The 21098-nt window shown below is 37.6% G+C and overlaps 3 protein-coding genes across 6 annotated transcripts; 1 reads left to right on the top strand and 2 right to left on the bottom strand.

Annotated features, from left to right (window-relative positions):
- Window positions 1-211: 211 nt before the first annotated feature.
- On the top strand, window positions 212-2751 carry LOC137940786 (ABSCISIC ACID-INSENSITIVE 5-like protein 5). The gene is made up of 6 exons (XM_068785911.1): window positions 212-276; window positions 351-570; window positions 750-875; window positions 947-1591; window positions 1870-1944; window positions 2607-2751. The coding sequence occupies exons 1-6, from the start codon at window positions 212-214 to the stop codon at window positions 2691-2693; spliced, it is 1218 nt and encodes a 405-aa protein (XP_068642012.1). The 3' UTR covers window positions 2694-2751.
- Window positions 2752-8896: 6145 nt separating this feature from the next.
- Window positions 8897-12675, bottom strand: LOC137940646 (protein phosphatase 1 regulatory inhibitor subunit PPP1R8 homolog). 3 transcript variants are annotated; one of them, XM_068785798.1, is made up of 3 exons: window positions 12540-12675; window positions 11457-11996; window positions 8897-10406 (listed from the first exon to the last, which is right to left on the bottom strand). In XM_068785798.1, the coding sequence occupies exons 2-3, from the start codon at window positions 11903-11905 to the stop codon at window positions 9581-9583; spliced, it is 1275 nt and encodes a 424-aa protein (XP_068641899.1). In that variant the 5' UTR covers window positions 11906-11996; window positions 12540-12675; the 3' UTR covers window positions 8897-9580. The 3 variants fall into 3 exon arrangements, with proteins under 3 accessions (XP_068641899.1, XP_068641900.1, XP_068641898.1); XM_068785799.1 differs by having other exon boundaries at window positions 11457-11987; XM_068785797.1 differs by having other exon boundaries at window positions 11457-12675.
- Window positions 12676-13788: 1113 nt separating this feature from the next.
- LOC137941705 (C2 and GRAM domain-containing protein At1g03370-like) lies at window positions 13789-21098 on the bottom strand. 2 transcript variants are annotated; one of them, XM_068787233.1, is made up of 10 exons: window positions 20654-21098; window positions 19840-20254; window positions 18107-19327; window positions 17711-17893; window positions 17256-17539; window positions 17035-17151; window positions 16540-16802; window positions 15302-15470; window positions 14941-15213; window positions 13789-14858 (listed from the first exon to the last, which is right to left on the bottom strand). In XM_068787233.1, the coding sequence occupies exons 2-10, from the start codon at window positions 20186-20188 to the stop codon at window positions 14664-14666; spliced, it is 3054 nt and encodes a 1017-aa protein (XP_068643334.1). In that variant the 5' UTR covers window positions 20189-20254; window positions 20654-21098; the 3' UTR covers window positions 13789-14663. The 2 variants fall into 2 exon arrangements, with proteins under 2 accessions (XP_068643334.1, XP_068643335.1); XM_068787234.1 differs by having other exon boundaries at window positions 20976-21098.

Genomic DNA, 21098 nt, shown 5'->3' with positions numbered 1-21098 from the left:
TTATGTAAAGGCTGATTTTTCTTGTTTATGTTGAAGGTACTGTAGATGAGTTTTTACGTCGGACCATCGACACTTCCTTCTTCGATTTGATGGCGGTTTCTTCCCGTTTCATCGTTACAGATCTCTTCGGCCTTTTTTTTTTTAAAAAAAAACCCAGTAAATAGTTCTTCAATTTTCACGAGAGAGACTGTGAAATTCCGCTTTGTCCGATATGGCCGTTCGATCGTCATTAGGAGGCCCTTCTTTGATCGGATGGCTCCGATTTTGTGAATCACTGTCATTTGATGCCGTCCCGAGTGTAAATATTTCTATTTTCTGTAATTTTCTGTAATTTCCTTTTTCACTCTTAGATGCAGCCATGCAACAAAAGCAAAAAAGAGAGAGGTGTTAGTTATTTCTCTGTCTGCTACCTCTTTAGCATTCAGACTTGAGTCTCAGTTCTTTACGCCTTTCACCAAACTCTCTCCGTCTCCTTCTGCCATTTCTGCATCGTTCAGAATGATGGAATTTAGGGTTCAAAATTTTGAGAGACACACGTTTGTGGAAGAAACCTTTGACACCTGCATACAGGTTTTTCTGTCCATTTTCCTCTTCTTTTTTTCCCCTTTAAAATGATATGAAAATCTGAGATATATGTGTTTCCTCTTCCTTGATGAATCCTAACTGATTATATGGAAGTATTAAAATGGGTTTCTTCAAGTGATGATGGGTTCTTAGTTTTGAGTCTTGTTATTTGATTCTGGGTTTAGATATCTGGAGTTTCATGGGAAGCACTAATCGCGTATTTCTTTTTTACTTTTGCTTGTTCTAGATTGAAATGGTCGTTTAAGATTCTGTCTTTCTTCTGTAATGATACATATCTCTCGAAGCTTCTGGTCTGAACTGCAAAGCACAGATCAAGCCCGATTTTTCATTTCTTCTGAGCTTATAAAAGTTATGAGAACAGGTCAAAGAGAATTTCTTTTATGGTAGCTGTTGCATGTGGGTGGAAAGAAGCCATCTTTCTGTGTTTTTTCTTCTGTTTTCTCTGAATCATGGTGAGCTCGATGATAAGGCTGAAAATCCTGCACAGGAAAACATGTTTCCTCCATTTCAAGATGAAGATCCCAGGCTTTTCCCTTTCTTCACACCCTCGTACAATTTCAACATCCAAAGCGTGCAGAGCCTCCAAGTCCAGTCCCAGATGTTGATCCCCAACCCGATGAGACCCGGAAGCTCCACCTTTGAACAGTGGACCGAAAGCTCCAATGTCAACGGAGAAATAAATGGAATGACCCACACCGGCGCCGGTGACTGCAGTGGGGAATTCATCATGGAGAACGTGTCGGTGGCCACTGCTCAGTACCAGTTTCAAGGTGGCGTTGGGAATCTGATCGAGACATCCAGGATGGTGAACATTTCTGGAAACCTAGGAATGGGTGCGGTTCCTCAATACCCCCAGCAAGTCCCCGATGGTTCCGGAGGAGCGTCCAGCAGCAGCGGCCGTCAGAGGCAGAAATTCGGGGAAGTTTTGAACGCCCACTCGGCGAAGAAGTACAAGCGAATGATCAAAAACAGGGAATCGGCAGCTCGATCCAGGGCAAGGAAGCAGGTCGGTTTCCCAACCATTCTTTCTCATGTTTTCAATCTCTGCTTCAATTCCAGTTTGATCAATCGATGAATCAGTGGTCTAGGGCACGCAGAACCACTCTCGAGTGTGTGCATGGAGGAGAAGGGCCAGGTGTCTGGTACCCAGGTGCAGAGGTGAAACGTCACTGGCTTGCACGTGAAATAAAAAACAAATTTTAGTTGCAGTAGGAACTTCAAGAGACACTTTGAACGCTGTGTGGTGTTTCCTTATCCCAATTCTGTCATCTTTGCATGTTGCAGGCTTACACTAACCAACTTGAGATTGAAGTGAAAGAGCTGAGGCTGGAGAATGAGAGGCTCAAGAAAGGAAGGGAGGTAACCATCACCTCACTAGATCTCTTTGTATGTAAAACTCACTAAAACTGGGTTCAAGATGCATATAGGCAAATAGGAAGTCAATTTTAGCTGAATTTGATTTGGAAAACCCAAGTTAAACAAGTTAGTTCAATTGGAAATTAGGGTTGGAAATAATTGGATTACTTATTATGCATATCATTCTACAAATCCGTTTTATAGATGGATATAAAATAAAAAAAACCTTTACCTATGCAAGAATTTACCCATTTAACTGTAACATACTCTTTATAAAATGGAATTAATTCCAAAAAAAAATAGTTCAAACACTTCACTATTTATTAACATTTTATAATGTTTGATGTCATTTTATAGAATTTCAATAATTTTGAAACAAATTGGTGGTTCAATCCTTCTAAACCAACTTATATACATAAGACATAGTTAAACACTTAAGATTTTTCTAAACCCTATCCCATTATTTGATTAAATCAAGGTCATCCATTCATATGGGTCTCACATGAATGGACGATTCTACCATCTGTCTCATGATGAATCTGAATTCATTTCAAAGTTAGATTTGAGGCGACTCAAATCCCTTTGAGGATCTTGCTACTTTAAAATTATGTTGCACTTTTATTATTTTCAAGAAGAAGGAATGCTAAAAGTTCTTCAAATTTCAGATTTTTCAGAAGTTGTGGGAAAGGTATATGGCATCGAAAAGGTCTGTGTTCAAGAAAATGGAGCGAGCTCACTCAGCAGGAGTCTAAAAGGATGAATTCACAACAATATCCTAATATTATGTCAAAAATAATAATGTTGTGACTATGAATAATAATTATTATGGGATTTCCATATTTCTACCAATTACTCTTGGTCTTTTTGTTTCATTACAACCAAATGCAGTGGATATATGCATGTTTCACCTCCTCTTTTTACCATTTTTAATTTCTCTTAACAATGTAGAGTGTTTTCTCTACATTTTTTGCTCATACAAGTAGAGGCACCCTTTTGATGGATGGAGTCATATTAAGTAAAATGTACTTTTAAAATTAAATATAGTTCTCTTAGAAGTTATATTTTGAAGCCAAACTCTAAATACTAGCTTTAAGTTTTTTGTTTTGTCAAAACTAGTAGTTAGAGTCTAAAAATATCATTCACTATTTAATATTTATTAATGATATAACATAATTAAAGTATAATATTTATTACAAGGACATTGAGGCTCCTCTTTTCTTGAAATGGAAGGTAGGAGGGAGGTGTGGTGCTTAGATAAATTATGAGTATGTGCATCGAGTGGAAGACAACAACAGGGGGAAGGGTGGCTCCCTAGCTTTCTCATCTTGCAAGCAGAGAAACAGGGTTGTCCTCTCCTTCTTCCTTCTTTGTCAAAGGGGAGTAGAGGTGGGTACTACCTCCATTCTTTGGATAAATTATGAGTATGTGCATCGAGAGGAAGACAAGAGCAACGGATAAAGGTGGCTCCCTATCATTCCCATCTTGCATGTAGAGAAACAGGGTTGTTCTCTCCTTTTTCCTTCTTTATCAAAGGGGAGCAGAGGAGGGTACTACCTCCATTATTTAGATAAATTATGAGTATGTGCATCTAGAGGCAGACAAGAGCAAGGGAGAAGGGTGGCTCCCTAGTTTTCTCATCTGGCTAGCAGAGAAACAGGTCGTCCTCTTCTTCTTCCTTCTTTGTCAAAGGGGAGCAGAGACGGGTACTACCTCCATTCTTTAGATAAATTATGAGTATATGCATCGAGAGGAAGACAAGATCAAGGGGGAAGGGTGGCTCCCAATCTTTCTTATCTTGCAAGCAGAGAAACAGGGTTGTCCTCTCCCTCTTCCTTCTTTGTCAAAGGGGAACAGAGGTGGGTACTACCTCCATTCTTTAGATAACACTAAAAATGATGTTTTACTCTACAATTAATTGAAGGTGATAAAGTCTTTTTATCCTTCTTTTTGTCAATGTAACTTTTGGCAAGGCCATATCTGCTTATTAGAGGTTAATCATTAATGTACATTTGGAAATGCTAAATCGTTTATTAGCAGACATATTTGACATGATCTTTTTGGATCTTAAATCCTACAGTTATATGACATACGTTAAAAATAACATAAATACCTCTTTTATAATATGAATGAATATGTAGTATAAGTCTCTCCTTAAACATTACATATTTCAAATACAAAAATTGTTATGTATTGTATCCTTTGTAAATAATATAATACAAATATCTTAACATAATCAAGTTGACAATGAAATGAATGGGAATGTAAAGAGATAAATGATTTGTAATTTTATAGTTAATATAATTAGAAAAATCAATGATTTGTATTGATTATCCAAAATCAATAAAAAATCTCTTGATTGATTTTACTCCGTAAATCTAGGAAATTTGAATCATTGATTAAAGATTCAAATTATCCTCCCTTACCATTATATAGGCTAATAATTGATTTAAGAAAACATTCAAATTCAATCAAATATCTCCCTCTCTCTTTTCATTAGTAGATTATGCTCTTCAGCTAACTACATAGTATTTTATTTTATGAGCACCTAATTATATTTTTATATAGATTCTTTCATGGTATCATAGTTGAAGGTTTGATCTATGGCTCAACCTTGCTTTTCCAATTTTCTGTATAACTTTTTCATCATGTCTATTCTATCTTTGTTGATTCAAATTGTTTAATCTAGTACATAGATCAATTTATTTTGAACATCTCACCAGTTATTTCATAAACAATTAAAAAAAAATTAAGAATTTCAAGTTTTTCATAACTGATGAGAGAACTTTTTTTGGAACCCTTTGTTTTTGAAATATCATGTATCTTCCTCAAAATTGAACTATTTGCAAGAAAATAAAAAATTGATTACTTTGCCTCTTATTTTGATAAAACACGTTAAAAAAATCACAATAGTTGCTTTTTTGGTACTCACCAACATGTCTCGTGAGAATAGCCATAGTGGCTTACTCATCTAATTTTAGAAACCAACTCCCACCTCTAAATTTGCTAACAGACCCGATAAGAATTGTTCATATGGTGTTGCATCTATTGTCAAATGTGACAAATTAAGTTTAGAACAAGGTCCTAGAAATGATTTGGAGATGGATCAAATGAAAAATATTCTATATGCTTTTGTGGTTGGAGTTTAATATATGCTCAGGTTTGCACAAGACTTGACATTACATATGCAGTTGGAATATTGGGAAGATAACAAAATAACCTAGGTTTGGACCATTAGAGAGATGTAAAGAAAGACAGTACCCGGTCCATCACACTTAACTGCACATCTAACCAACACATGGGTTCAAATCTAGCATATTGATCCACTATGCAATCTAATGTGTTATTCTGGATCCACTAGGAAACCTGAAATTTTGCCCCATATCTCGATAAGGGGTAAACTTGGGGAGTTAATAGGTTTATTCAGCTTTATTCTTAAATTTAACTCATTTTGCTTAATTCTTTTATGTATTTAATTAATTGAAAGTATAAAGTCAATTTTTTAAATTATGTTCATGGACAAAGATAAATGGTACACGTGGGAACAATTACATATAAAGTACACACAAGATTTATGGTGCTGCACAAATTTTTTGCGAAATGTTAATCCATCCCCAAGATGTTTTAGCACTTTGAGGATCAAATAAGCTTGGCTTGCCCTACCCAACCATGATGACTAACTTATAATAGCACTCCCTCGCTTAGATCTATAACAGTTAACTAAGCATATTAGTCTAGACCCATAGAGAAAATTTTTAGCTGCTCACTATGCTATACAAGTCTAGACCTGCACAGGGATTTTCAACATCTCACTAGATACACCAACCTAGACCCAACAAGAGATTTTTAATACCACCTACCTATACTAGGTCTTTGGCTCACTCAATACCAAACATAGTTTCCCAACTTCTATAACTCAACCATAACAGCTTCTCTCAAACACTTTGGGGTTAGGTTGGTTTTGTCTATTCAAGGCTTGACTTAGATTGCAAGCAAAACACAAGCAAATAGGTACATTAATCCTAAGTACCTACTCAATATAATCAATTGCTCAAAATAATCTTTAATGACTTGATTTGAAAATATAGGCAGCTCAAAATGGTCTTTGATGACTTAATTTAAAAATATAAGCCCAATGTAAATTTCAGATTGGTTTTCAAGTTGAGGAATATACACAAAATAATTCAATGTAATAATTGATTTCAAAGTATGGACCAGGGGTGGTAATCTGAACAATAATGGATGATTTCATAATTCCATGTACTCTACCAAATATCATAAATATATCTCAAAGTATATGCATATAAATACTTAGATTAGAAATTTTATCCCTAAGTTTAAATTTTGACAGGTAAAGAACCTACAGGAAATTTCAGGTAAATCTATCTTCTGGTTTCACAGACAAGTCACAAAGTTGATGTATGCCCATAGCGTATAAGAATAACAATCTTAGAAGTCTACAGCGTTGTTTCTTGTAGAGGAACTTCAGAACGATAATCCCATCGAAAGGTTCGGCTAACCGTTCTAACCATGGACAACCCCTCTGTACTGGCACTAACATTTCGGACAAGAGTGTTGGGGCTCATGTTCTGTTCGATTACAGATTGAACAACATCTATATAAGCTCTATTTCAGCACAGATGGTGAATAAATATACGCTTTAAACAATACAAAAAACGAAATGAAACTGTTGTAAGTTGAACTTCAAAAGAAACAAAAACTGGTGAATTAGAACTCTCGGTAGCAGACAGAAAAATGTTCCGTAAATAACAAAGAGACTAATCAATTTTGAATGATTCTCTATACCCGTTCTGTTTATTCCTTAAAGTTTCTCAGTTGTGTGTTCATGTTTTCTTTTACATTTTAAAAGAAAGACTTAAAGAAATTCCCAGCTTTCCCTCAACTATTCTTATCACTATCCCTACATTTGCTCTCTAAAACTCTATTTTTGGAAGCAGAACAGGTAGAAGAGAGTATATTTTATCTGTTCAGATGAAACCAAAAGGTGGAAAACGAGGGAAAGTCGCCCCTTCTCCTATCTACTCTTCACAACCCCTTCCCTCCTTGCATCAGAGGGGCAAGGACCCCTCTCCCCTACTTCGTTGTGAAAGTGGCGACAGTGGGAGCCCTTCCCTCCACTGGGAGAAGATTGGGGGAGAGGCAAGGCACCCCTCCCCTCTTCCTTTTTTGCTATGGGGACAATGATCTCCAGAAAAATTTTATATACACCCATTTTGAGCAGAATAATCTTGAATATATTATGTATTTTTTTATGTAACGATTATGAACACTACATTTCTCCACATTGGTATAATATTATCCACTTTGGGCCTAAACTCTCATAGATTTGCTTTTAGGTTTCATCCCAAAAGGCCTCATACTAATGAAGACTATTGACCATACATATATATTTATTATCCTCCCTATTTCTAGCTAATGTGGAATTTTGGTCGTATACCCAACAATTTCAATTCCAAAAACATGATAATCATGTATTAGAAGGTAAAGAAATGTTTTAAAAAGTGCGGTGTAAATGTCATTTTCTCCCTTAATCTAGCAGCCTTTCTCACGCGTCATTCTTCTTCTCTCTTCTTCCTACTTCTTCCTGCTTCTTCTTCATCTTCTCCAATCTATTTTCCTTTGTTTTAAACATAACTCATGTGTAGTAACCTTATGCCTTCATACCTGGTCCATTCCTCCAGATTGTGTTCCAATGTGGTGTTCACAATCACAAGTTGAGCAATTTCTTTCTGCAAAATCAAAATACCAAATGCAAATCAAGCACTTTGCAACCTTAGCCACCAGTAGATGGCTTTTTTTCTTCAGCAAGCTTCACAAATAAATATTTTCAACATATTCTACAATACGCTCAAACGAAATTACAGACAGCAAAGAAAGATAATTTTTTTCTTTTCTCTAGACTTTGTAAACCAGAAGTAAATAGCCTTCGAAAAATTCTTATCAAAATCCGCCATTATAGCAATTGTAGAGGAGCAAACAAATGCAGCTAAGCTGGACAATCCAGACCTTGCATAGATTGACAATAAAACAGAAAGTTAATTTCATTAAGGAAGAAAAAATTAAAAAAAATAAATACTCCCAATTACATTTGCTCTAGGCATATTATCTAAACCAAAGCTTCAACCCGTTGCCAGTTAGAAAACGTTGCCAGTTAGAAAACGAAGATACAGTCACTCCTCAAAGTGAACTAAAGAACAAAATCTCATAATCGAAGACAAAAATCATCCAGACTAGTCCACAAAAAAATGAAATACACGAGGAAAAATTAATATTGAAGCAAAACAGAAAGCCAGTGTGGCTCAGAGCAATGGAAAATAAAAACATAAACAACTCAGACCAGGAGCTCGAACGAAATCGTCAGGCTAGAGGCCGAAACTTCAACAAAATTGGATTTCATCTTATCAAACCGCAGCTGAGCTTCTTCGAGCAAAGATCTGAAGCTGTCTGTGGTTCTCTCCAGCGGAAGATCACACCATAACAGTTGACATGATTTTCTTTTTATGTCGAAAGAGCTCGCAGCTTCCTCTATCGTATCTCCCGCTTATTTTTAATCCGTCTTTCAACGAAAAGAGCCCAAGTGACTTCACGCGCACTAGCTTCAAATTCATAAATATAGAACACCAACCACGTATAATTTACTCTAGAAACGACGGGGAAAAGCATGGGACTTGCTAGGGACAGCCAGGAGTTCCAAATCTATGTCACACAACTAATATTGTGGCAGCTACACTTTGCCAGTGATGGTATGTGGACCTGCTGTATCTTGCTGTCCAAATATAATCAAATGCATGAGCATGAAGTTGGTAAACATTGCACCGAGTGTATTTTTTTTTTTTTTTTCCTTTTCTTAATGCAATTCAGTTTCCTCTTTAGCTTTGACAGTTAAAACTCACAATTTAATAGACCTTTTCGTAATGATCCTCCAAAGAAACAAGTCTAGGACAATCAGGTAAATCGATTAGCTAGAGCCAGAAAAGCCAGTGGAAGAGTCATTCCAAGCTCATACAGCTGATATCCCAATCTGTCCATTGATTTCTTGCTCATTCTGTTTCAACAGAGACCAGCAAAATTAAAACCAATAGCACCCAAGATAAAAAAAAAAATCCGCTAGCCCCATACCCATTGAAATATAATCCCCCATGAATAACAGAAGATATTTTCAATCATTTCATAGGATGCCCACTCTTTCGTTCTCTGATGCCCACACTGGATTTACAGGGGATTTTCTTAACTATCAACTTCAAATCCCACCATGCAGCAAAGAGTAGCCTGCAGACCACCTTCAAATACACACCACTTAAAGTTTGGATGGGAGCCCAATCAACCTAGTCATCATTGCAAACAATTTGGTAGGAACGCAATCCTCACCTTGTTGATAAGGAAACAAATGCCTGAGCGAGGCTACTCAATGCAATTAATAGATGAGACACCAATATTTCAGCAGTTAATACCTATTGGTAAAGTATCCCATAGAAATGAAATGAGAATCACAACAGAAATTCTCATACACAAGGGATAAGAGTACTTAACTGATGCCTCCCAAAAGAATATCTGTCCCATTCGTGGACTTGTAACCCCTTCACATAAAGATAAGCTTTTCTCCTGTACACCTCCAGTTAAGTCATCCAAATAAATCATCATCATCATCATCATTATCATCATCATCATAAACTGAGTCAGATTCTGGTTTTTCCCCAGAAGCGCCAGTAGTTTTCCCGTCCACGGAGAGGCCACCTTGCCCATCCTTAGCATCAATTGACCCATATGCCCAAGAAGAACCCACTTTACCCAACAAAGATTCCCCATAGAGGTCATCATAGATTCTACCTTTTGGCGCAGATTTAACTTTGTTCAAGACCTGCTGTAATTTGTCAGTCACCCCTTTGGGTGAAGGTTTGTCCTCCTCAAGATAACTCTGCTCCTTCCCTTTGGGTATTATTGTCGTTTGCACAAGTGATTCATACTTCCCAACAAGGCTACTTCCTTCTTTTACACCAACAGGACCAGGTTCTGTTTCAACATCTGCTCCATCTGAAATTCCGACCACTTCAACTAGCTCTCCACCCACTTGATCTCTAAAAGTAACACGTGATTTTTTACATCTCTTAGCAGGACGTGCATTATCAGTCCCACCTGAAGAATCCAGTAAATTATTTGCAGATTTAGATGATAAGTCTGGTCTGGTCACACCATAACGGTTGAGAAGTGTATTATATGCCAAGACAGCCTCCTCATTGGAAGGATCTGGAGGTGAAGGTAAATCAATTTCTTGGAGAGACAAAGGAGTTGGAAAAAGAGCAGCATTATTCTTTCTCAAAATGTAAGTTCTGGTTGATGCAGCAAATCTCAGTGACTGACCAACTTCAAGCTCAACAGGATAATCTTTAGTCAGTCGTTCATTTGCAGCAAAAGTACCATGGGCAGAACCCAAATCAATCACAAATATGCTGCAGAGAAAATATAAATTCGAATCAGCACTACTTCAATACACAAGAAATATCATCTTGGAAACAAAATTTTAAAGAAGTGATGGCTTGCTCAATCTATCACACACTGCTACAAGTGAAATGCAGGGGTAGATAAGTAATAATCTGATTAAAATGTTCAACCAATTTAAAAGACAGCTAAAGAATTGAGACATTCTACACAACTAAAAAAAAAGTAGTAGGCAACAAGAAAAAACTAAGTATTAAAGTTCACAATAAAGAGAAGCATTGATGCATTATCACAAGTACAGCTATGCTCTGGCTGCTTTCTCTGATCTTATTGTGAAATGTAGCTTTTCTTCTTCTTCTTCTTCTTCTTTCTTTTTTTTGAGAGTTATGCAGCAAATAAAATTGAGTAAAAAAATTATTTATTGTTCAAAAATAAATTAATAAATAAACAAGCATCAGTCAAGAAAATTAGAAGACTGAAAGAACCAATTAAATTGGGCTTTCAGGCAGCTACTCCGTGGAATAAATCTGTTGGCTGTTTGTACACAGATGTTACTCCTATGATAGCAGGTACCTGAATGAGCCTATTCAAGTGCATCACCATCTTTAGACATAATGCAGCACATGTAAACAAGGCAGGGTAAACCACAAAACAGGTGCCCCTGTTAAAAAAGCACATTCCTAATAGAAACAGATGTTACTTAGGGAATATTAGCTTCTTGCAAGGAACAATATATATAACACAGGTGGATAGTATCCAACCTAACAGTTTCTGCCCACCAGGAGGCATTTTCATTATTTCACCCAGTTTTTTTAATACATGTTATATACTTCCAAAGGATCACCCAAGGAATGAATCCTGTCAGCAGCATTCTTTGACTTAGGCACAATTGGCCTTCGGATAAGACCACATGTATAAAAGTTATAAAGATCCACACAAAGAAGTCCATAAGAGAGGACCATGACAGGCCCCGTTGGAGAAAAGGAAGAAAGAATAAAACCGTAATGAAATTAATGCAGGACAGAAAGCACAAGAAAAGTTGAAGTGAACTTAAGGTATACCTTCCATTCTTGTGAGGAACAACAGCAGCATGTTGTCTTGATACTGACTGATGATCCAACACAAAATCACACATGGGAAATTGCCGCCCAAATATGTGCCTTCTTTTGTCAAGCTGTATTTGATCTAGGACTTCCCCATCTTTCAAAACCTCAAGATAGTAGACACCCGGGCGGGGCTCAATTGCCCAATCTGGAGGTTGCCAAGTTGACTGACCACCACCAACCTGGGTGACTTGCTGAGCAGGCACAACTGCAAGGGACACTTCAGATTTTTCTGGCTTCAATCCGGCCTTGTTTTGCTGCAGGGGTAGTGTTTGAGGGTGTGAAATCTGACGTTGGAAAGATGAGACTTGAGGTTGTGCAGCAGGTTTTGAAGCAGAATTAATAACAGAAAATGGCTCCACGGTCTCAGCTTTTCTAAATCTATCAAGACCTGCTCTTCCATACATGTTTTTTTTTTTTTTTTTTGTGTGTGGTTTGAAGTGAAATATAACTTCCCCGCTGACACAATTCACATGAAACTGTGGCCGACTGCAGCGTCTACTTCAAAGTTAGAGAGGCAGCAATAATCGCACAATCAGACACATAAGGGTCTTTTCTCCAAAACCATAAATTCGAAGTGAAAGTCTTCATCAAATTGAAATCCCCAACCGGAAATTCGAAGTGAAAGTTTTCATCAAATTGAAATCCCCAAAATAAACACGAACATAGCAACTAATGAACATTCCCGTCCAAAAATTAAGTATCAAGTTTAATCACTTCAAAGTTGGGAACTCCCGTGATAAAAAGCTCGCCAGTGAAAATAACACACATTAACCCAAAAAAATAAAGGGAAAGCAACATCCATTCAAGCCCTAACAAAAGCATAAATCGCACCTTGACATTAATGCGATGAAAAATGAAAAAACCAGAAATGAAGTTGTTGGGAGAGTGAGAGTAGACATCAAATAAAAGTTGAAAAACCAGGAAAAAAAGTAAATATAGTAGAGCTCATCCTTCGGGACTTTTTACAGATATGGACTAACAACTAAAACATCCGGGGTTCATTCGAGGGGGAGAAATGAATTCTTAACGAGAAATCACCTCAAGAGCAAAGTGATCTACAAAGCTACTTTGTCTTCATAGATTTTCCGAGTTTCGAGTCTGACAGAGAAAACGTTCCGGCGACAGACGCTACCGAAAGAGACAACGCGGCGAGTATCAAAACTGGATGGATCACACAAGACTGAAGGGCTCTGTACTTCCATGAAAGCGCCCTCTTCTTTACGCAGAAGAACCGGTCACTATACGGTGAGAGAACTTTCATACGAGAAGCACATGAGAAGGTCCTCACTCGGTTTCAAAGTTGATAAATAACAAACTCGAATTTCGAACTCGACCCAAAAGGAAACCAACTCGGTTTTCTGGGCCAATGCATCAAAATTGGACCTTTACCTGAGTAGCCATATAAGATATCATGGTCCTGCATCAAAAGCTAAGGTTGAAACTATTTTCACTAGTGAAATTGACTTAAAACTCGTTAGTAGACGGGGAAAGGTGAGGCTGAAACTGAATTATCTAGTGAATTCATTTTTGCTTGTTCTTATGGAAAATGAGTGAAAGTGAATTCATTGTCCACGATAATTGAATTCATCCCCCCCTCCCCCTACGGCCGTGCTTGGGGTACCCCCTCTCCTTCCCCTTGCCTTCTCTTTCTTCTCCCTCCCACTACACCTTCTATTATGTATATTGACACAAAAAAAATACACTTTCCATTGTTTCATTTTCACTTTCAAAGTGCACTAACTCCCCCTAATGAACGATTTTAGGTTCAAAACTATCATGGTAGTAAAGGGTGCGTGTATATATGAAATGTGAAAGCATAATTTTGGTAGTCTTATATGAAAATATCAGGTATTGAGATGTCGAGGACTCCTAAAATTTTGATACGTATTTGTTTACCTACTTCAAAATCCGATGTGTATCGCTTAAAAAGAAAAGTACTTCTTTCACATTACTATATTTTGTCTAATTCAAACTTGGGCTTAATTAAGCTAACCTTAAATTCGATCGTGTTAATTACGAGATAGGGTTGGGGTAATTGATAAATTCGAAACAGTCATTTGGACGACATTATTCATCCACAACAAGATTACTTTACCCCACTCAACCCTAATTTAAAGCAACCAAAATAATCCTTTGAAAATTGAACAATTGTTTTACGATTTTAGAGCCAGGGTTTTTTCCACATTTCCCAGCCCTAGCACATTCAATTGTCATGGCCTATGAACAACTTAGGTTATATCATACTAACCATTCAAAACATGGGGAAACAATTTCGACGTGGCTACATTCTGTGCTCAGCATTTCTACTCAATTTAGACCAAGCATAAGATGCCAATGAAATTCTGAAATGACTACTCAATTTCAAATGTTTACCAGGCCCCAAAGCACAATATAAAGATAGATCCCGAGAAAGAAAATAGGAAGGACAAGGCTTCTCTTTCACCAACTGCAATACAGTTGTGCCTTTTCAACTGAAACCAAACAATGAATGTACAAAATATGTCCGTCCAAATACAATTGCCAGTAATCCTCTGAAGACTTGAAGTTGCTGTGTGTTCATGGGATCACATGACGTAGTGGCAGCAACCTTGTCTGTTTCTCTTTACTGTCTTGAGCTTGAAACTTTCTGTAAGTATTCCTCCTCCATCCTGTTCCTCTCAGAAGTCAGAATTCAATGAGCGAAACATCCTTGAACATTTTACAGTTAATAGAGCAGAAAATCTTCAAAATCCACGCCATGCTCAGACTGAGATCATTGCACAGTTACTGTTCTCACATCCAATTTGTGTTGTATGATAGCAAGAATCTGTGAGTGGAGAAGTAGACTTTCTTTCACTTTTGCACTCTCAGCAAGTAAAGAAAATTGGCTCCTGCACTCTTAGCAAAAGCAGAATGAAGAGACTCTGTTCAGGTTTGCTTCATGTCATATCCAATTTCCTCAACATCTCAAATGCCAAATCACTTCCTTAAAACTGTCAAGTCCCTGGCTCTGACACTTGGGTTCTCCAATCCAAGTGGCAAGAAATTCACCTCAGATTTGGTGCATCAGATATGAGGAGTGAATTCTTCCAAAGGTTTTACCAAAACTCATTGGTCCTTGACCAACACCACTGCAGGTCCAGAAGGTATGACAACAGAAATAGACATATCAATGGAACAAAACTATTTTCCAAGAACAAAATCCTTTTCAACTAGCCTAAACATCTCCTTCAGGCGGTCCGCCAGATTTGATATCACATTTTTAGTTATTCGTTTCTGATGCCTGGTACTTTTGAGCCATTCAATTCCCAAATATACCTGAACATTTGATGCCTTTGACCTAGAGGTAAAATCCTCAACCTGGTACTTCAGATGAAGCTGCAGGGAAAACAATGAACAAAACATTATTATACCAATCCAACAAACATAAAGTGAAACTCACCAAAGTAGGTAATCATACACTGAAGTACTCTCCAAGTGGGATCCCTTGAAGGGTCATGACCTCTTCAACAACCCATCCATTGTTATCAGGAAAAGGAGATTTTTGCTGAGTACTGGTGACTTCACCGCCATAGCGAGAAACAGACTTGTCAAATTTGTAACAAATTTGCCTCTGGCATACCCCTGGCTTAACCAACTCCCATGACGTACAGGAGTAATCAACACAACCTACTTTCTCCATTACTTTGTGTTCCAAGTCACCTCCACTAAAGAGTTCAACTAGTAAATTACTCTGCAGAGAAAAATCAAACTACAATCAGATCGGAAGAAGAGGAGAGAGAGAGAGAGAGAGAGAGAGAGAGAGAGAGAGAGCAACTCACTGAAACAGGGAGTAGGGCAGAATAAACCTCCGACATGCTGGCATCCTCTATGCTCAAGAAAGACCCATTCTCTTCGGTTTGAAGAATTTTCAACTCAGATTCTTCTTCCACTATCTGCACTTTTTGCTCAGGACTAAGGGATCTTGCCTTCCAGAGGGCCATGATTGTCCTGTATGAGCATGACAAGAAAGTTTTAGCCCGACTCTAGTCCAGTTTGAACCATAATTAATCACCAAAACTAATTGACAACACCATCATCAAAGCAGGTTGCCCCACGATGCTTACTTTGCTTTTGAATTGAGGTTCAATTATAGACTAAAGCTTTATACTACCTGCCAAATTAAAGCTTTATCCTCCATTATCAGTCTTAAGACAGCAGCTAAGCAGAGTTATTGTGTACATCATATGAATACTACTTGTTAACAACCCATACAAAAATAAGAAAGAAGGATAATGAAATCTTAGATTAAATAAGATATCTTTCAAAAAAGAGATGAATTTATATAAGAGATCATCAAAATCTGGGGGAAAAACTTTCAAATAAAAAATTATATAAGAAAGTGAATAAACAGACTGTATTCAAATAATTTGTAAGGTTAAATACCTAATAACTTAAAACTAGGATATCGCAGCACAATCAGTGCACAAGATAATCAGGTATTTAGTACGAACATCCTTATATGACCTAAAATGGATTGAGATGGTAAACTTAGGGTCTTCAAATGTGATATGCACATATACTTTCCATAAATTCAGATCAGAAGTTTCAGACAAATATCAACACTTGCCAGATATGAACAGAAGTTCTACAGCACATAGTAAAGAGCCCTCCGAAAGTTTAAGATTCAGCAGAGGCCACAGGCTAATTAGTTGTTGCAGATGGCTCCTTCATCATCCATATCTCTGAAGGCTAAGGAATAAGAATACCCATTCAACCCTAATAGACGTATGTGAATGCAATATGAAAGACATAAGTGAAATATTCTTATTGATACACTAGTTTTTATTAACGTTGGATGTATTCATTTAGTTTCCTTACGAACTGAACAACCAATAAGGTGGATTATTTTTTCTACTTAAGGAGATTTTATTTCTATGAACTTATTTGAAACATGGTGAAGACCTCAATTGTGGTTGAGTACCTTTTAGAAAGTATTAGACCAACTTTCAGGGTGCCATATTGGTTATTAATGAATGAATGCCCCCATCAGATGTCGTTTTATTATTCCACTACATACCTGTTGGCAACATGAAATGAAACAAATGACTGAAAATGAAACTTGAGCCGTCCCTCCTCATCTTGCGTCTTTGCAGCTTGCTTTGCATCCAAACCTCGTCCCCGGCGAAGTAGAATAACAAGAGATGGACTGCCAACTGATGCAAGAGATGGTGGAAGCACTTGGATGTCTTCAATATCTTCCCACAAAAAGAAAAATTTTGTTTTGTGTCCAAACAAGTTCGAATGAAACCCAATTATTCTTGGTGACAAGAAGAGTCGTCCCTGCATTATAACAAAGACGGGGTAATTTTGGGGTTACCAAAATGAGAAACTGAAGGCAGAGTTTATGGACTCAAGTGCTTTATTCATGTAAAAGATAGATGATAAAGTAAATAAATACTAAGTCCAAAGAACGAATCACAATTTTAATAAATATGATTTACTTCAATAGACAATTAGATACAGATCCCTGCTTTGGTGCAATCAAATAAGTTCATCAGTGTATAGTAATCACCTGAACAGGCATTTTACGCTTCAAGTGACAAGTAAAATCATTAATGAGAAATTCCTCTGGTGGAAGCCCAAACAATTTCTGGAACGCTGAGTTCGTTTGAGGTGATCGCCGATTAATCTACCAATTTATCAATTCTCAAAAGTGAAAAAGGATCCAAATCATATGATACAGGAAGCAAAAGATTAAAGCATACAAAGCAAAAAATACAAACTGCTGCTCACCTTTTTCCCAACCTCCTTCTCCATCTTTGATAAGAACTCTCTGACAACATCAGTACCTCTTGTATTGTTCAAAAATATTCGCAAGTGTAACTTAGACTGGCATGGTTGAGCCAATTTCCCCTGGAGAGGAATCCATATATCTGCAAGTTCTGACAAATTAGATTTTAAGAAATTGATTTCAGTATGTCCAAGCGATGTGGCTTCGTCAAAGGGTCCATCAAAATCAAAAACTTCCACATCCATTGTAGATGGAGGTTCATCCATTGCATCAAATTCAAATATTTCTGCAATTCCGACACATCACCAGTCGAAAATCAGTAAACTAAATCAGATACTTGCTTCAACTAGGTGGTCAAAATTAACTGTCATTCACATTCCAAGAGCAGAAAGTGTTTTTCGTCTATTAAAGGTAAAGACAGCTGGTAACTGAATCATAATAATTTTCAATAGTTTACCATTCCATTGAGGATCTAATACTTGGAACTTGATCGAACTAGTTCTTGTTTTACCATTGCAGGTAAAAACCACATAAGGATCTGAGGAGCCAGTCGGCTCAACAGCTGCTAAACTTGTTCCTTCAAGCAAGGCCACAGTGAGAAGCCACCCATCACCCTGTGCTTTCAGTCCATGATCACTACCTAAAACACGGAAAAAAAAATTGAAATTGGTTATTTCCATGATGAGAACTGCCAGCAAAGAGACTAGTGTGCTGAAATCCTATAGTCAGGTAAGAAATTCGATGCAGTCATGAGCAGTATTCATGGTGGCCATTAACATATGCTGATGTTTTAACATTCTGAAAGATTTGGGGAAACAGAGAAACATAATTATCATCTAGGTATTCAAATCACCTCTTTGCAGCCTGGCTTGCATGAAATGAGCTATCATCTCCAGAACACGCTTTGCTTGAAGAACCAGAACTCCACACACAACCACCTCTCCAATTGAGTCTGGCAAATCAAGCCCATTAAACTCAAGCCCTTGAGTCGTGCTAGGCATTGCTAGCATTATATGCGCAAGTACATATAATCCTATAAAAACGGCAGAAACAACTGTAAAATTCCCAAAGTAGTGAATAGCCAGCCTCCAATCAGAGTGCTGTTCCATCTGTAAGGAAGCCAAGACCTGCTCCTTGTCAGATGCAGTAGCGTTAAAATCAACAGGTTTCACATGCTGAGATAACAACTCTGAAAACTGATCATAGCTGTCCTTTAGACCTTGTCGAGCCCCACCTTCAATCATACCTCTCATCATGGTGCTTTGTAGAAAATTCATGCGCCATGATATTATCAGCCGTGAAGATTGGTCTCCAAGTGGCAACTCAGGGCCTGGTGTTATACAAAAGAGTAGTTCAACCCTGAAGTTAGACCCATATGGCACTTCAGGGGTACTCACACTACTTAAAACTGCAAAATTCGACCCATCAGCTTTCAGATACGTCTGCTCTTCTGTAGCTTTCACAGCCTTAACTAACTTAGTAGCAGCTTTTGTGTAAGTAACAATTCTTTTTAAGTTGTCCCCACCAATTTCAAAATTCCAAGGTCCTTCTTGGACATCAGTAGTTGCCTGAAGCTCATGCAAAGATTTCATAAATTTGGAACCAGGACCAAAAATAAGGGAATTCAGTTCAGCTGGTATGGTCTCATATGATTGGTCAAGAAGCACCCCAGGAAAACTGCTTGGAATTTCTCCTCCTTGATCTCTTGATTCCATAGTTTTCATTGCTTCATCAAAGGTAGCTCCAAGGGGCACATCTTCATTGTTGTTCACAGGAAGCTCAGGCTGAGAGGACAATTGTTGTAAATCATTATTAGTGAGAACTGGTTCAGCACTCCTGCCTACAAACAACTGAACAAGGCGATCAGCAAAATTTTGTGCATATGACTTCTCATCCTTTATAGATAAATTGTCTCGCATTGGACCATTGAGAGTCTCTGACTGTAATTCTCTTGTTATGTTAGCAGGGATTTCTTTTTGTGGTTGTTGATGAGCATCACACGAGTGTGTAGGCGTAGGCATTTGATCCAAGAATGAGATGCTTGGGGCCAAAGATATAGTGAGACGAATCTCACCTGCAGATCAAAAACAATGATGGAAACATTGTCAAATAAGGCCGTAAAGGTTTGTACAATGATAAACCCAGCTGTGATCTCCCAGTTCTTTTTAAAGCAATAACTACAAGGCAAATCACAAAACTTCAAGAGAAAATCATGTTTCTTAATTAAAATGTCATTAGTAGCATTTATAATTTGAATGAAAATTAGTATAACTCTTATTCATGGGTATGGAGCGTTTCTGATCCTCTAGATACTACAAGTATGTGAAGAAAGTGTCCCAGCTTACAACTCATGATCCAAGAAAGAAAAAGTAGAAAAACCACAAAGAAAAACAACAACAACAACAACAACAACAACAACAATAACAACAACGGCCCGGTCAGAAGAATAAGAACGTAAAACAAGAGAAAATAAAATACAACCATAATATAACCCGTATCCAACATCCAGGCCAGAATCGTGACAGAACATGCTAGAAGAACAGAAAAGCGATCAGCATACCAGAAATAATCACAAAGAAGACGTACCACAGTCCCTACTTTTCAACTTCTTATTCTTGGGCTGCAGGGGATACCAGGCGGGTCCTAGAGTCTTGTTCTCTGCATCAAAAACATTTGAAACAGGCACCTTGAGCTGGCCCAAGAAGTCGTCATTGAAGTACTTATCCTCATCCAAGACAGAAACGGCGAGCTCCTCGTTAAGATCTTCAACTCGAAAACTGAATTCTTCATTCCACGATGGGTTCAAACTTTTCTTGACGACCTTCGTCTTGAGCCGTGACTTTCCAAGCTGGAGCCTCACGTAAGGGTCACTAGACCCATTGAGATCCATGGCAGGCAGATTGCGCGCTTCAATTACGTGCACAGAGAGCTTCATACTTGAGAAATATACAAATACAAAAGTAAATGATAAAACGAACGACTTTGCAGATAAAGGTGATATCTGCAGAAAGGAAAAAGCTGTGTCAAGGAAGTATAAATAACAAAATCAATACAGGAGAAAGCGACAAAGATAAAATCAAGGCAAAATGAAAAGCAAACAAAAATTTTCAGTTTCAAAGGCGCTATTCCAGCACAAAAGCTAGAAGAGAATGAAACAAAAAGGAGACGCCACCGAGGGTAGTTATCTCGCTGGAAGTTTTGCAAATGTAGAACTGACAATCGGAAACAGATCAGGCAGCTTTCCCCTTGAGTAGCAGGGAAATTCAACTTCATCAATTGTCGAACACGAAAATCAAGAAAACGATCACAAGCAAATTAAGACAAAGAAATACTACATAATGAGAAAAGAAAAAGGTTATGTACTCAAGAAAGATAACTCACAAATTAAAACATGACTTACATTTACAAGTGCAGCACTTCGCCAACATATGCAGCAAATCGGAAAGACGAACACAAACCACTATAATCAAGCTTAGTAGGGACGAAACAGGAGAAGTCAATCGGAATTTTTCAAAAATACATGTACATACAGAAACTCTCGTTCAACTTCGCAATAGAAAACGAGGCTCTCATAACAAATCGAATAAATTAACCTCTAAAAAAAAAAACATTTAAAATGAAAGAAGAAAATTGAGAAGAAAAGAAAAAATATATCAGATTAACACAGAGTTTCGCTGAAATGAGTAAACACAGTTTCTTAGTTCTCAAAGTGCAGAAAAGACCTCAAACTCTCAAACCCTAGCAGACGGGAGAAGATTGATCAACCATTAAGACAATGGGGAGACCAAGACACCGATCGCGACGGAAAAAGGGAAAGAGTCTGCTTCGTCATTCTTTCCGGTCTT

The sequence above is a fragment of the Aristolochia californica genome, unplaced genomic scaffold, assembly GCF_029961685.1.
Source record: "Aristolochia californica isolate CCGP_79_NKW_82.1479 unplaced genomic scaffold, dmAriCali1.0.hap1 SCAF_9, whole genome shotgun sequence".
In the NCBI taxonomy this organism is placed as follows: Eukaryota; Viridiplantae; Streptophyta; class Magnoliopsida; order Piperales; family Aristolochiaceae; genus Aristolochia; species Aristolochia californica.
This window is presented reverse-complemented; position numbering and strand designations above follow the sequence as displayed.